The sequence below is a fragment of the Sus scrofa genome, chromosome 14, assembly GCF_054392235.1.
Source record: "Sus scrofa isolate SSC_HxYL_T2T_F1_AM1 chromosome 14, Sscrofa_HxYL_maternal_Yorkshire_Landrace_v2.0, whole genome shotgun sequence".
Classification (NCBI taxonomy): Eukaryota; Metazoa; Chordata; class Mammalia; order Artiodactyla; family Suidae; genus Sus; species Sus scrofa.
Window position 1 is genome coordinate 68,362,268 of NC_139396.1, and position 16,514 is coordinate 68,378,781.

A 16,514-nucleotide genomic window follows, 5' to 3' on the forward strand; every position below is an offset into this window, starting at 1 on the left:
GGGATATCCCCAGACTGTTCCACAATATATCAACAAAAGGGTTGACATCTGACCCAGGGGGGGATCTTCCAGGAACCCAGCTCCAGGGCTAAGTTGGCGTCTTTGCACAGTCAGTATCTGTACCATGTTGGATTGTTAAATTTTGATTTTTTATATCAATTTGATATTTTCGTATAAAAAGATCACCTTTGTCACAAGTGTAAATAACCATAATATTCATTAGAAAGTGATACATGCCAAAAGCAAGATACTGATCATGTGCAGTGAAAGTATGGAAAAAGAGAGGTTTAACCAGTGAGGGGCATAGGGAAATCTTTGGGAGAAAATGACTTCTGAGCTTGGAAGGTCCTTATTAGACAGGTTGAGAGTGGGAGAAGGTCATCACCAGTACAGTGAACGGCACTCATTCATTCTCTTTTGTCCATTCATTTAACAACATTTCTTGAATATCTATCATCAAGGGGCAGTACAGCACAGGTAAGAGCTCAGGTTTTGAAAAAGTCAGTCTGAAGTGAGTCCTATCTCTGCCACTAAATACCTCTGCGAACTTGGGCATGTAACCTACCTCTGGATAACTTAGTTTCTTTGCAATAAATTGAGGATAATAATAGAACCCACCTCTTAGGATTGTTTGAGAATTAAACGAGTTAGTAATCTAAAGCAGTTTTCAAACATTAGCTTACATCAGAATCACATGGAGGACTTGTTAAAACACACCTTTACAGGCTCCACCCCAAAATTTCTAGTGTGAGAATTTACATTTCAGACAAATTCCAAGTGATGCTGAGACTGGATTCCTCTCACCATCCCTCAAGCTACATAAGATTCTAGAACATGCCAAGTGCATTTTACCTTTGTACATATTGTTCCTCTTGCCTGCAAAATTTCCTTCCCTACACCACAGCCTTTATCTGGCTAATTCCAATTTATCCATCAGGTCCCAGCCGAAATATTTACTTCCTCGGGGAGGCCTTCCTTCGCTCCCTCCCACCCCTCTCCCAGCCTAGACTGTCCTTGTTTAATGTTCTCAAGCATCAGGTACTGCTGCTTTGTAGCAATTAACAGAATTGTAATGATGTACCTAAATGTGTGCTTTTTTTGTTTTCGCCTGCTGGCCTGCATGTTCCCTGAGAACAGGGGCCATTTCTTTTTTCTTTTTTTTTTTTTTTTTGCTATTTCTTTGGGCCACTCTGGCGGCATATGGAGGTTCCCAGGCTAGGGGTCTAATCTGAGCTGTAGTCTCTGGCCTACGCCAGAGCCACAGCAACGCGGGATCCGAGCCGCGTCTGCAACCTACACCACAGCTCACGGCAACGCCGGATCGTTAACCCACTGAGCAAGGGCAGGGACCGAACCCGCAACCTCATGGTTCCTAGTCAGATTCCTTAACCACTGCGCCACAATGGGAACTCCTCACTGTGCAGTCTTAAAATCAGTTGGATGCAGTGACCAAAATGGCCACACAGTGTCACTAAAGTTTTAGTCTGTTGGGTGAAATAGGTGAATAATTTGATAGGAAATTATGGTCCTGAAATTTTCTAATTTGTATCCTAGTTTTAAAAAATTTGTGATAGGCTTGATTATATCTTTGAATCTGTATCTATATAGTCTATTCTTTCAAACAGGATCTGTTTATAATAATGTATATGAAGGGTGGGCAAGGGGTTTGTAGACTTACATCAGACGCCAAACTTTTGACTATAGTAGATTACTTTCAAAAGGCAAAATGTCCTAAAGATGCTTATGGCATATTTAATTTTTAGTAATAATGAATTATTTGGTATATCGTTTGCCTCCCAAACCAGAATGTAACTTATAGAGAGTAAGGGTAATTATCTTTTTTTTTTTTTTTTTTTTTTTTGCATCCTTCTTCCCAACGGAACCCTGGGTATGTAATAGTCACTTGCTTGAATGAATGAATAATTAGTATCCATTCCTCTAGTCTTCTGAATATTATTTTTCTACCCAAGTCCTTGGACCCTCTCTGAAGTTCTATTTTAATTAGATTTTATTGAAAACAATAATATAGGTACAAGTATATAATAACAATAGTTTTCTTTTCTTTTGAAGCTACACATGGCAGTACTTACAGTAAGTACACATTTAAAGACCAAGCCTCTGTCTCTGCTTCATTTTTTGGCAAGTGAAATATTAAAACAGTACTCTCTCCCATCCTCCCTGAATTTCATTTTCTGTCCTTTGACATCTTGGAATTTAAAAAAATAGAATCTATCAGAAGTTTTAATAAAAGATCACAATCTATATATTTCTTCAACATATTACAATACATGAGGAAATATATAGGACATACTACCTGTTTCATCTATTGGCTATCAGGATTTCATTTTCTGAGTTACTTTATACGCTCAAAGTTATTTGTTTTGGAGGTTTTGCAGGCTTCTTTCTAAGCTCTGTATACTTCTGGGTATAACATGGTATATGTAGTTCAGAATAGAAAGAAAATGAGAAGATACCACTGAGAGTCTTAGATATGTGACATTTAAAAAATTTAAAACTGTCATAAATTAATTAGAATTTATTTTAGCTCAATCACAGTGATCACAAATAACAGGTTATCAATTTCCTTATAGTGAGTGTTCACTGAATACTCTAAAGACTCTCTGTTCAAAAAATAAGAGCTTATTCTATCACTAGCTCAAAATATATATCTCAAGAGATATATCTCATTACTCAAGTAGTACAGCACAAATTTAACTCTTTACATAGAAAATGTATTCTGTGAGGACTAATCAAGTTTCAGAAATTAAATGCTGTTTATTTTTCCTTAAATAGCTTTACACAAATCCCAAGGAACCTGAGGTAAGAGCACGTATATATATGGACAGTATTTGTTTAAATATGTTTACCTAAATTGAGGCTATAGATTATGTCATTAGACTATCGTACGAACAAAGTAACTCATAGTGAGCTCTTTCAGTGAGTTTTGTTATAAATGTCACCAATTCTTTATTGTGATTTTTTAAAAATACCTATGGGTTTTAGGAAAAAAGCAATGAGTACATCCAAGCCTACTCCCTAACTTGTTAAGAAGAATCTTGCTTGTATGAAAACCACATTTTGTTTTTAATACTGATGCTGAATCCTTTCTGTTTGTGGCCTTTTTGGCATAATGCTAAACATTTTTTTAAATGGCTAAATTCTTCCCCTTAGCACATTTTCATAGATTTTCAAGGTTTACCTCTTCTCTCTCTAAATTTCTTCCCTCTGTTTATTGAATCTTACTCATCTTCAAGGTCAACATATGTCCAAAACTTTCATGAAAGCCTCTTTGGCTGTTTTGTTCACACTAATTTCTTCCTTCTCTAAATTCCTTTTCCAGCAGGACCTCAAAATTTGACACTCTCAATTGATTCATAGAGATTACTTTATCACCCTGATCAGATTCTTAAGGACAGGAGTCTTCTTTTCTGTCTCCCAGAGTGAAAGTCATAGTCCTGGGCATGTAATAGTTACTTGTGCTACTCTGTGGTAGTGGCACAGAAATGGAGGGAGAGGCCCTTTGTTCTTTCTTCTCTTTCTGTCCTCTATTTTCTTCCCAGCTTTCTTTCTTCTTCCCTTTCCTCTTCTCTTTCCTTTTTCCTTGCTTTCAGTTTTCCTTCCATAAGCCTATGGGTTTAGCCTAACTGGTGACCTTCAAAACTAAGTTGAGCATTTTTCAGCCCTCAATATCCCTTCTTGGCAAGATTATAAACAGCTATTTGAGCAAGGCAGAAAACTGGTGCATGAAGGTGGGTAACAATTCCTCAGTGCCCAAGCTATTTCTTTTTAACTTTGTCTCTAGTTTAGTTTCAATTTTCTCTGATAGGTTTGAGGGGAAATTTCCCAACATAAGGACTTCTGATAACTTAATAAATTGGTCATTTCCTTAGTGCAATAAATTATTGTTTTTTAAGGCATGCAAAACTCCTAAACTAGCAGCTTTGAGGTAGTGAAATGCTGAGGAAATTGGGTTTATCTACAGAAAAATACTACAGAGTGGGAAGAAAACTGTTAAATGAGCTTTGATACAGGCAATGTATATAATAATAAAGTTAGAAAACAAAAGTTTATTACATAAGTTCTGAGCTATCATTTATGATCCAGAAAAAAATATTTTCAATTTTTACAGATTGTTTCCTATAGCAGTAATCTCTAACCTCTGTGTTCATGGCACACTTTTGATTACTAGAAAATTTGGGGGCATGTTTGATGATATTAAAAGACTCAGAAGGACACTAAACATGTCAGCAATAATTATAGAATAACTATGGCATAGCAACGTTCATAGAACCTCAAAGTATCCACGGGGTTACACAGTTCTATGTGGCTTTTTTTTTTCTTCTTCCTTTTTTAGGGCTGCGCCCATGGCTCATAGAGGTTCCCAGCCTAGGGTGGAATCAGAACTGCCAACCTACACCACAGCCACAAGAATGCGGGATCTGAGCTGCATCTGAGACCTACACTACAGCTCATGGCAATGTCAGATCCTTAACCTCCTAAGCGAGGCCAGGGATTGAACCTGGGTCCTCATGGATACTAATTGTATTCATTAACCACTGAGTCACAATGGGAACTCCTCTACTTGGCTCTTTAGCATTAAGTCACTGATAGAACTATTTACCTCTTTGATCTCATTCTTCTCTTTGATCTCACTATTTTATATACTCACAAAACAACATGCTCACATAAACAGTCTTTCTTTGGCATTTATCTGATATGGTGTCACATTTCTTGACTCATATTGGTAGAAGTATACCCTCCCCTAAGCAAAACTGCACAAACAATGGCAATAGTAATATATACCCAAAGCAAAAATACATTTTATCCATGGATTAAAATTTGCAGCACTCTTTTTTCTTTCTTTTTTTTTTTTTTTGCTTTTTAGTGCTGCACTAACAGCATGTGGAGGTTCCCAGGTGAGGAGTCAAATTGCTGCCGACCTACACCACAGCCATAGCAACTCAGGATCTGAGCCATGTCTGCAACCTACGCCACAGCTCGTGACAATGCTGGATCTTTAACCCAATGAGCAAGGCCAGGGATTGAACCCGCAACCTCATGGTTCCTAGTCGTATTCGTTTCTGCTGTGCCATGACGGGAACTTCTGCAGCAATCTTGTGAAGAGTCTGTCATGGTACACCAGTTGATAACCTCTGTCTTAAAGTGTGCTTACCCAATCCAGAGGCCAACGGAGTTTTGGGCATTGCACAAAGTTGCAGTGCTTCGGCATATGAAGTTTTGTTCTGGCTTCTCCCTCAAAAGTAACTAAGGTAGTGAAGGATAGTGTGGCTTTTCTACAGACACACACTACAGAATGCGTAGAGGGTATTAATAAGATGTGTAAGCCAAAATGTAAATACATTAAGGAAGTGTTTACATAGCTTAAAACATGATAGACCCATAAAGTATTACTATATTTAAATATTTTGAGGACACAGATCTTACTGTTTCACTCTTTTTTTCCTTGTAATAGACTGCTTCAGAAACTGAACTATAGATGATCCCTGCCTCTAGCCACAGTACACTTTTAGAGACTTTAAAAAAAATCCTGTAGGATGAAATCCTAATTGAATGTGAACTCTGTCCTGGCTTAGTATTTATTCATTTGGCAAATGTTAACTGGGCTCCCTTTATGTGCCTGAAATACGGGAGGTAATGGGAGAGATGAAGTCCCTGCTGTCTGGAGGCTTATATTCTTATGAGAGAGGATAAACAAGTAAACAAAAATTAGTGAAAAAGTTTCAGATAGATCATAAATCTATGAAGAAAATAAAAGGTGGTATGCTGGAGAATGCTGAGGGGAAATGGAGGAAGAAAGATTGGAGGGCAGTCCCTGGAAGGTTCCCCTGAGGGGCCACTGTTTGAGCTGAGATCCAATGGCTAGTCACCCTATGCAGGTCTGTGAGAGGCAATAGCATGTGACTGGCAGAACAACACAGTATTTAACATTGCAGGTGCTAGAGTCAAATCCCAGCTCTACTGCTTACTAGCTTCATCTATAATAATGTAATACCTACTCAGGGTGTAGCTCTGTCAGAGTGAATAGATGTAGAGCACTTAGGGAAGGGCCAGAATATCATCATCATTATCATCCATGAGAGACAACATATTCCAGAGTACAGTTCTGTAAAGTCCCTGAGGCAGGAAGGCATCTTGTGTGTTCATGGACAGAAAGGGTTCCCTGAGCCTGGAGCTTAGTGAGTGGGAGGGAAAGAGGCAGGAGATAAGGTCAGAGAGGTAGGCAGCACGCAGATTGGTAAGGCCTGTGGACCAAGGTAAATTTTGGATTTTATTCTAAGGCAGTGAGAAACCATTAGCAAAGGAATGATATGGTCTGATTTGCATTTTCAAAACTTTTTTTGGCCATAGAACAGGAAACAAATTATAGGAGGAATAGTTTGGAAGAAAGCAGATCAGATGGAAAGAGATGGCGTTGGCTTGGATAGGGTAAAGAGAATGAAGGTGAAAAGAATCAGATGGACTTGGGATATGTGTTGGAGGTAGACCTGAAAAGCCTTGCCAGTGTATTGGAATGTGGAGAGAGAAGGAAAAGCTGTTGCTGTCACTTTGGTCAATGTGGATAATAGAAACCATTGGTGAGCAAGTTAAAGGCTCATCTTTATTAGGCAACACATTAATCTGAAAAGCAGGAGAATGTTTTATGAAGCGTTAAGAAGGGACAAGTGCCTGCTATAAATATACCTTCCTGGATCAATCAGAGTCAGTTATTAAGGATTAGCATCTTCTGTAAAACAATTACAAACATAACTTATTAGCTGCGTCAAGGAGCAAATAATAATGGGTTAATAAAATTATAATCATTAATAATACAATTAAAAAAATAAAAGACAGCTCAGAGCATCAAAAGCTAGAGTCAGTCGAGAAACATGGGCAGGCAGGAAGAACAGGCATTGTTTACTTGACGGGGCAACTACACTTGGCATCAATGAAGAGAGGATGTTGTATATATAGCCTGTCTGGAGTGAACCTGTTCCTGTAGGTACCTCTAGTTTCACATACCTCTCCTACTGAACTCACAAAGCAGACTTCTGAACTTGGTTTGGTTTCTCAAATAGACTCTCTTGCTAGAAAAAAATATTCTTCTCTTAAAATTAACACCAGTCAGTCTTCTCCGAGTTTAAGCAGCATGAGCCAGTTTCCTCAGTACCTGCTCATCTGTGATTAATGGGATCCCAAATCTTAGAATAAACAAAAGTAACAAGAACATTTTGATTCTTTCTAACCAATCTAATATTCTCATGCCCACATTGTCAAGAAGCAAATGCTGACAGATAAATGAAGGGTATTTTTTATTTTTTGACTTAAACTTTGCCAGTCTTTAGTAACTTTTCCAGCTCTTATGAACAGACCATTGTTGATCCTTGAAAAACACAAGGGTTAGGGTGGTGACCCCCATGCAGCAGAAAACCTGTATATAATTTATAGTGGATCCTCCATATACACAGTTCCTCTGTGTCTCTGTGTCAGCACCCTTGGTTCAACAGCTGCAAATCATGTACAACTATGTTATTTACTGTTGAAAAAAATCTATGTGTAAGTGGGCCCGCATAGTTCAAACCTGTGTTGTTCAAGGGTCAACTGTACATGTATCTGGGTCAAATGTTAGCTTCAACTACCAGGCATGCAGTATTTTAAATGGACTATATTTCTCTTGAGGAAATTTGTCCCTTTATATCTAGCTTATTTATATTTATTTATATTTGTCCCTATTTATAGCTAGCAGATAGCAGTGGTATCTACATTTTAGTGCAGGATAAAACAAACAAACAAACAAACAAAAAACACAAAAAACCCATACCAGAGAGATCCTGGTTCCTTTTTAATTTTTTCTCATTTTCCTGTTGCCATTCTAGTCTTCCCTGAATTACTGTGGAGTCTCTTAAAGGCTCTCTTGGTTTCCACTTCTCTGTAGTCTTAAAATAGCCAAGGTGATCTTTAAAAATGCAAATCACTCTCATGCTTAAAATCCTTCAGTGGACTTCTGATTTCCTTAGAATATAATCCAAACTCCTTACCATGGTTAACAAGGCCCCACAACTTCCTCTACAACCTCACTCATCCCCTACCCTCTCCCTGTGCTCATTCATTGTCAGCCACTTGGTCTCCTCTATGATCCTGGAATAGGCCTCCTTTCCTATTCCAGAGCCTTTGCATTGCTATTCCTTCTTCCTGGTGTGCCCTGCCTTTCCCAAGGTCTGCACATACTGACTCCTCTCGTCACTGAGGCTCAGCTCAAACATCACCTCTTTAGCAAGGCCTTCCTTGACCCTTCCAAATTAAATCAGCACCTCTCCTTTCTCACAGTATCTGCTTCATATTGTTCACAACACTTATTACTACCTGAAATTATTTTGTTTACTTATTTATTGACCATTTCTTCCACCAGTCTCTGTAGTCCAGAAGAACTTTCCTGTCCAGTGAAAAGTCCAGGGACCTTTTCTGTTATGTTAATCACTGTGACTCCAGCACCTGACACAAAGTAGACAGCCAATAAATACCTGTTTCATCAATGAATGGTTTCTTAATTAGTTCCACTGTTATGTACCTAAGCTGGGTCAAATACTTGACTCTGTGCTTTAGTTCTCCAGCTTTAAAATGGTAACAATAGAATATGCCATCTAACTCATTTTTAGAATGGAGGCGAATAATTGTTTTTGTATCTGGAAGTATTACTCCTGAATAATGTAATGCTCTAAAAGAAACAGGTATAGGAAGTAAAGAGGCTTACAATGAAAGTGTTACCTATTATCAGATAATGAAAGTATCTCTTACCTATTATCAGATAAGATTCTGGATTTTTAAAAGTAATTTCCTTCTCTATTTTCTTTGATATTTTTAGAAAGTGACTGAGATATACCAGTTCAAATTCAAATACACAAAAGAAGGAGCCACTATGGATTTTGACAGGTAGAATCTGTTTAATGAACATGAGAAATACATGGGATTGGGTAAACATAAGCCCTTCGAGGCCAGAGATAGGCATTATACTTCCTTTGTAATTTCTCCAACAATCCTACAAAATACTACTATTATAAAAAGGGACTGCAGTAATTGTTCAAATTTTTGAAATCCATGGATGAAGCTGGTAGGAGAAGAGGCTTCCTTTGCTTCTTCCCCTCTTCTTGTAGGTGATGTTAATAGGGTCTAAAGGCAAAGTTTATTGGCTAAGGGTTCTAATTCCTAAGGCGGAAAGATCTAGCTTGGAACCCTAGCTCTATTACTGGTCATACAATTTTAGGCAGAATAGTCAAGCTCTCTAAATGCTAGTATTCTCATCTGCACAGTGGAATTAATATCTACTTCATATGGTTGCTGTGATTATTAAATTATAGTACATATATAAAGATTTGCCTATGCCTGGCACATAATAAACACACAATAAATGGTACCTAGTGTAGTGGTGGTTGTTATGGTGGTGGCTTGGAGGCAATGGTGGTTGGTGGGTGGCATCACAGTAGATATTAAATAATGAGACTGTCTACCTGGTGTTGATTGAAGAGCTCCAGGAGGCCAAAGTTTCTCAATTGCTATGCCAAGATATCAATCCTTTCTACTCTCAATATAGCCAGATCAGGACTGGGGTAGATGAAACCCCTGAGTTATTTACCTATAGGCATGAATATTCTCATCTGCTCACTCCAGTATGTCATCCAAATATAATTACCTATGCATCCCTACATGCATTAGGAAAGTACTGGAAAGTACTGCATTTCCTATCAAGTCTTAAATTCCAAATTTTAGATATACTAATGGGTTAAATGGCAAAGACAATTCATTTGCTTCAGAAGTCCTTAGTGCAGATAGAAATGTTTTATTGAGGAGCAACATTTATTCCTCTCCCAGTAGCTTTTGGATTCAGATAGAGCTAAGTATGCTGATGAGATGGAATAGAAATGGAGAGGGTGTGTGCTGGTGAAAAGCCCTGGGTGGTAGAGAGCTCCATATCAGGGGGAAGAGTTTCTCTGAAAAGAACAACTCTGAAGAGAAATGTGGTTTAATTCGCAATCTTCCATGGCATTAGCTCAGTGTCATCATTTACTACAAGTCTGATGATTTCTCTCCAAGATTCACACCCTTAATTATCCTCTCATTTGTAAAATTTACAGACAACTCTAGGATGTGAAGAGGAAGTAAGTTCTAGGAATAAGAATTAAAATACTAACGATCATTAGCTAACCATCTGTATAACACTTTACAGATTGTTCAGCACTTTTCATACATATTCTCTCACATAAAACAGCTGCATTTTACTCTCTAAAATTCAAATATAAGTACTACCGACAACCAGATTAATCTCTTTTCTTACAAAGGCACGTATGTCTAGAGGTGAATAGTAAAACAGAAATGGCCAAATCTTTCTGTTACTAAGGGGAAGAGAAGGTAATGCATATGACTAATTTCCTAGAAACCAAAGGTGGGAATTTGTTCAAAAGATTATTCATACAAAATTACCTTATCACTTCTTCCATAGAAAAGATAATTTTCCTTTTAAAAGAGTGCAAAGGGGTCTTGATAATGATTTTACCTGATTTTATAAATATGATGTATGCTGAAGGATCCCATGAGCTACATGGTTCTAGCCCTTCTCTTTGGTTACCTGTTTCAAATTGGTTAAATCATGGTAAATAAAACTTCAAATTATTCAAACTGAAAAAAGAGCAAATGTATTTATTTAATAACGTTTGTTTATGACTTCACACTACCTCAGTTACTAAGGATTATTTTTCAGTATTAAGTGCTTACTATGTGAATGGCATTATACAAATATATTGCAGTGATAGTCAGTCTTGGAAAGTACCCAGATGTGAGACTAACTGGGGAATTTTTTTGGAGAGAAATAAAAAATGTCTAGCGTTGGAAGATAATTTTGTTCAACTTGTTCATTAATTGATTAATTCAACAAATGTTTATTGAATATTTACTGTAGTTGGGCACTAAATTTTGTACTGTGGAGATGAAAAATACAGCCACTCATAGTCTAAAAGGGAATATACAAAGTTATAAACAGGGCGAGCCATAGGGATTATCAGGGAGGATGTCCTTGAAGAAATGACATGTGAGTTAGGTATTAAAGAATAAGTTCAGGAAGAGAAATGGGAAAAGCACAATATAAGCTAAGTAAACAGTACATACAAATGCACGCAAGTAAGAAACAGCTGGGTAGTCGTTCTGGATGAAGGTAGAGGTGAGGGTGTGTCATTGTACTCACACCATTCTCAAATTGAAAGGTGGAAGACTGAAAGGTGGAAGATATAATAGGAGAAACTTAGGCAAGAGAGTGGCATGAGTAGATTTTCCTATTAGGAATATTATTTTGACAATGATGTAGAGAATGTTTTGCAGTGTGGACAAGAAGAAAAGCAGGAAGAATAGTCAGTCATCATCATAATCCACATAAGAGTGAGGAGGGGATGCCTCTGAGAGATAACCGGATGGTACAAACACCCAGAGTTGAGGACTAATTTATACTTGGAGAGGTACAGAAATGTGTACCTCACAAAGGAGCTAACTGACCTAGTGTGTCTAAGTGACTTAACTGGGGTCATTCAGCTAGTTAGCAGCATAGCCAATATTAAATGTCAAGTCCATTGTTCTCACCATTATAGTATGCAGTTATTTGTAAATCAAATTTAAAAAAAAATCAGGTTGCATTTAAAATGCCTTAAGGAAACTTGCTACTTAAGAAATCCTTTGTATATACATTGCAAAAAGTACAATAACTTGTAATTTACATTCTAAAATAGTCTCGAGTGTCCTGAGTTTATATTTATTTGGTCATACAGTAAAACATTTTGTTCTTTTTGAAATATATTTTCAATATTATATGTGATTGAAAAGTATGCTGTTTTTCTATGTGGTTATAGCAGTAGTACAAGCTTTGAAAGTGGAACAAACAGTGAAGATATTAAGAAAGCCAGTGTTCTACTGATCCGTAAACTGTATATACTGATGCAGAACCTTGGACCCCTTCCTAATGATGTTATACTTACCATGAAACTCCACTACTATAATGCAGGTAGGTGGAAGCCTCTAGTCAAATTCCTTCTTAAGTGCTTAAGTAAGATTTTGGCAAGCATTTGAAAGAGATGCCTGTTGTTACAGAAAGAAAGATTAATCTTTGTGCCCTCAGACTCAGTTTTCTTGGTTTTCTGCTCTTTTCATTTTGCAGTGACCCCACATGATTACCAACCCCCTGGTTTTAAAGAAGGGGTAAACTCACACGTCCTGCTGTTCGAGGGAGAGCCCGTAAACCTGCAAGTGGGATTGGTCTCCACTGGCTTTCATAGCATGAAAGTAAAAGTCACAACCGAGGCCACCAGAGTGTCTGATTTGGAGAATAATTTTCAGGAGAGCAGCGCTACTGAGATTGCCCATCAGGGTCTAGACTGTGATGAGGAGGAAGAGGAATGCGATAATCACGTAAGGCAAAGCTGTTGCGACCCTCCATTGCTTCAGTTAAACCCAGTTAAAATTTTTCAATTCCCACACAGCTCATATCACAGTAAGGGAGTCCAGTGGAGTGTGCTGGGTATAAGAACTGAAACAAAATTAGCCGCAGACCCCAAGGAGTCTTTATTCTAGAAAAGTACTGTCTTCAAGAAGGAAATATGCTTTCTTAGATGAAATTGTCCATGGCTAGGAGAAAAAAAGACTTTCTAATATACTTCCTTTATAAAAGCACCCATGAATTTAGGAAATCTGGATTTCTTTCTTTAATTTAAAAGAGCACATTAAACATATTTTAAAATATTCTAGGTATTTATTCATACTGGAAGTATAAGTTCTTCATTATGGGGGTAGAAAAGTGTTATGGATAAACCTAAGTCTGAGTAAAAACAAAATAATGGTCCATTCTTAGTTATGTGAAGAGATACCAGCTTTAGGGCTAGGTCCCTGGGGAAAGCCAGGGAGCTGGTGGTTTGGAGCCACAGGAGCCAAACAGGCAGAGCTCTAAGCCCTTTAATTTTCCTGCTTCCTTCAATGGAGACTTGATGTTGAGTATTTACTAGGGCCCTTCTGTGCCCTAGGTAAATCCATACCCTGTTGTCTGCATAATAAAGTTCACTGTATATCAGCATTGTCATGAAGGGGTTCTGAGTTAGACATAAGGAATTTTCAGACTGCTTAGTGGGAAGAGATGCTATAAAATCTTTCCAGAAGAGGAGTTCCCATCATGGCTCAGTGGTTAACGAATCCGACTAGGAACGATGAGCTTGCAGGTTTGATCCCTAGCCTCGCTCAGTGGGTCAAGGATCTGGCATTGCTGTGAGCTGTGGTGTAGGTCACAGACACAGCTTGGATCCTGTGTTGCTGTGGCTCTGGCATAGGCTGGCAGCTACAGCTCCGATTAGACCCCTAGCCTGGGAACCTCCATATGTCCCAGGTGCAGCCCTGGAAAAAGACAAAAAAAAAAAAGAGAGAGAAAAAGAAAAAAAATCTTTCCAGAAGATATTTTCAGATTAGGATGCTAATTTATTTATTTGTATCATGTTTAATATCTTGAAAAGTCTTTTTTTTTTTTTTTTTTTTTTTTTAGTACAGCACAATCGCCCCTCTTACCTCTTGATGTGGCCTCCTCTTTGTCTTCTGAAGTAGGATATCTTTTTGAAAGTTTTCAGTACATTTGGTTGAAGCTTGCTCAGGATTTGGTTGTAATTTTGTTGTTTTTAAGAGAGAAGTTGAGCTCCAGTCCTTCTATTCTGCCATCTTAATCCCCTCAATAATTGCATAAGATTTTGATGAAGCTTTCTTCTAATTCCACTCAAGAAAGTTAGAGCTAACATAAATTGGTTTAAAAATATAAGGGTTAAGAAAATATGAGCATGTTTCCACTGGATTTTTTTTTTTTTTTTTTTTTGTCTTTTTGTCTTTTTGTCTCTTTAGGGCCGCACCTGTGGCATATGAAGGTTCCCAAGCTACGGGTCAAATCGGAGCTGTAACTGCTGGCCATATGCCATAGCCACAGCAATGGCAGAACCAAACTGTGTCTGCGAACTACACCATAGCTCACGGCAACATCGGATCCTTAACCCACTGAGCAAGGCCAGGGATCAAGCCCACATCCTCATGGGTACTAGTCGGGTTCATTAACCACTGAGCCACGACAGGAACTCCCAGATTTTTATTTTTTTTAATTAAGAATTTCTCTTCTACTAACGGAGATGAAAAGCAGGACAACTTGAAAATGAGTAATTCAATTGATAGATTAAATAAGACCTGTGGGAACACTTCCCAAGCATGCGTTCAGTAGGAATTGTATCTACAAAGTTCAAGACTTTGTGGTAAGCTCAGTGGATTTAAGTCCCTCTCTCAGGAAGCCAGTCATATGAGAGAAGCCTAGTGAAGCGCTTACTGACATTTTTCCATTAAGAATTCTGTTGTTTTCCTTCATGGAATACACACATGCACATACATTCTTACATGTGTATGCACATACAGAACCTCTTATTGTTTTATAACGTATTTTATTTTGAAATATATCATACATACAGCAGAATATATAAAAACAGTATGTACAGTTTAAAGAATAATGAAGACATCCCTCCATTCAGGCTAAGAAGTAGAACGCTGTCACTACCTTAGAAGCCACCATGTGACCCTTCCTCATTGCACCCCCCCCCTTTCTCCAAAGGTTACCACTCTCCTAACTTCTATGATAACCATTCCCTACTCTTCTTTTTTTGTTGGAGTATAATTGACTTACAATATTGTATTAGTTTCAGGTGTACAATATAATAATTCAATATTTTTATACACGTAATGATCACCATTACGTGTCTAGTTACCATCTATCACAGTACAAAGTTATTACAATATTATTGACTATATTCTCTATACTGCACATTACATCCCTGTGACTTATTGTGTAACTGGAAGTTTGTATGTCTTAACCTCCCTCATCTACTTCATTCATTCCCCCACCTCCCTCCCCTTTGGCACCTACCAGTTTGTTCTCTATACCTAGGAGTCTATTTCTGTTTTATTATGTTTATTCATTTGTTTTGCTTTTTAGGTTCCACATATAAATGAAGTCATACAGTATTTGTCTTTCTCTGACTTATTTCAGTTAGCATAATACCCTCTAGGTACATCCATGTTGTCACAGGTAGTAAAATTTCATTCTTTTTTATGGCTGAGTAGTTTTCCATTGTATGGATACACCACATCTTCTTTTTTCTATTTGGTGTCAGTGGACACTTAGGTTGCTTCCATATCCTGGCTGTTGTAAATAATGCCACAATGAACATATGGATGCATGTCTTTTCAAATTAGGGTTTTTGTTTTCTTTGGAAAAATACCCAGAAATCGAATTGCTAGATTACATTACAGTTCTATTTTTAAATTGTTGGGGAACCTCCATACTGTTTTTCATAGTGGCTGTACCAATTTACATTCCTACCAACAGCACATAAGGGTTCACTTTTCTCCACGTCTTTGCTAACACTTGTTATTTGTTGTTTAGCCATTCTGAGAAGTGTGAGGTAATATCTCATTGTGGTTTTGGTTTGCATTTCCCTGATAATTAGTGATATTGAACATCTTTTCATGTATCTGCCGTCTGTATATCTTCTTTGGAAAAATGTCTATTCAGGTCCTCTGCCTATTTTTTAATCAGGTTTGTTTGTTTTGATGGTGTGCTGTCCCTTACTTTTCTTTATAGTTTTATTATCTAGCAATATATCACTTATTTAAAAGTTTTATATAAATGTATTTTTCATACTTCAGGTATTCTTTGATTTGCTTCTTTTGCTTACCTTCAAAAATGAGATTTATCCTATTGTATGTGGTTATGCATTCATTTTCACTGCTGTGGAATATTCTACTCTTGAAAGATGTTCTTTCTTTTTAATTATTATAAACATTCATGTATATACCTCCTTTTACACATACGCAAGAGTGTCTTTAGGGAATATACCAAAGAGTCCTAGGGCTTACACATTTTCAACTTTATTAGGAATTGCAAAACTGTTTTCCAGGAGTTCCCATCTTGGCTCAGTGGTAACGAAGTATCTGTGAGGACTAGCATCTGTGAGGATGCAGGTTTGATACCTGGCCTCGCTCAGTGGGTTAAGGATCCTGTGTTGCTGTGGCTGTGGTGTAGGCCAGCAGTTACAGCTCTGATTCAACCCTAGCCTGGGAACTTCTATATGCTGCGGGTGTGGCCCTTAAAAAAAAAAAAAAAAAGACAAAAGACAAAACCAAAATCAAAACCCTGTTTTCTAAAATGGTTGTACCAATTTATGCTCTACCAACAGTGGCTAGACTACCCTACATTCTTGTCAACACTTAATATTACCCAAGTTTATATTTTCCACTGGATGTGAAATGGTGGATGCCTCATTTGCTTTTTCCAGATTATTAGTGAGTTTAAACATCCTTTCATGTGTAATGGTCCTTCTGGTTTTCTTATATATAAAGTAATGTTCATTTCTTTCGTGGATTTTTCTATTGGATTATCTTTTCTTCACTGATTTAAAAATATGTTCAGTATT

At 37.5% G+C, this 16,514-nt stretch overlaps 1 protein-coding gene across 7 annotated transcripts in view; it reads left to right on the plus strand.

The window, feature by feature from the left end:
• HORMAD2 (HORMA domain containing 2) overlaps positions 1-16,514 on the plus strand; it is an 89,785-nt gene that overhangs the window by 18,112 nt on the left and 55,159 nt on the right. For 4 of the 7 annotated variants that reach the window (XM_084993705.1, XM_084993702.1, XM_084993706.1 and 1 more), the window contains exons 6-10: positions 2,071-2,091; positions 2,794-2,820; positions 8,861-8,928; positions 11,886-12,037; positions 12,191-12,441. In XM_084993705.1, the coding sequence (XP_084849831.1) occupies positions 2,071-2,091; positions 2,794-2,820; positions 8,861-8,928; positions 11,886-12,037; positions 12,191-12,441 (519 nt within the window). Of the gene's footprint in view, positions 1-2,070; positions 2,092-2,793; positions 2,821-8,860; positions 8,929-11,885; positions 12,038-12,190; positions 12,442-13,558; positions 13,944-16,514 lie in introns of all 7 variants that reach the window. The other 3 variants (XM_084993704.1, XM_084993707.1, XR_014825923.1) reach the window with 2 other exon arrangements.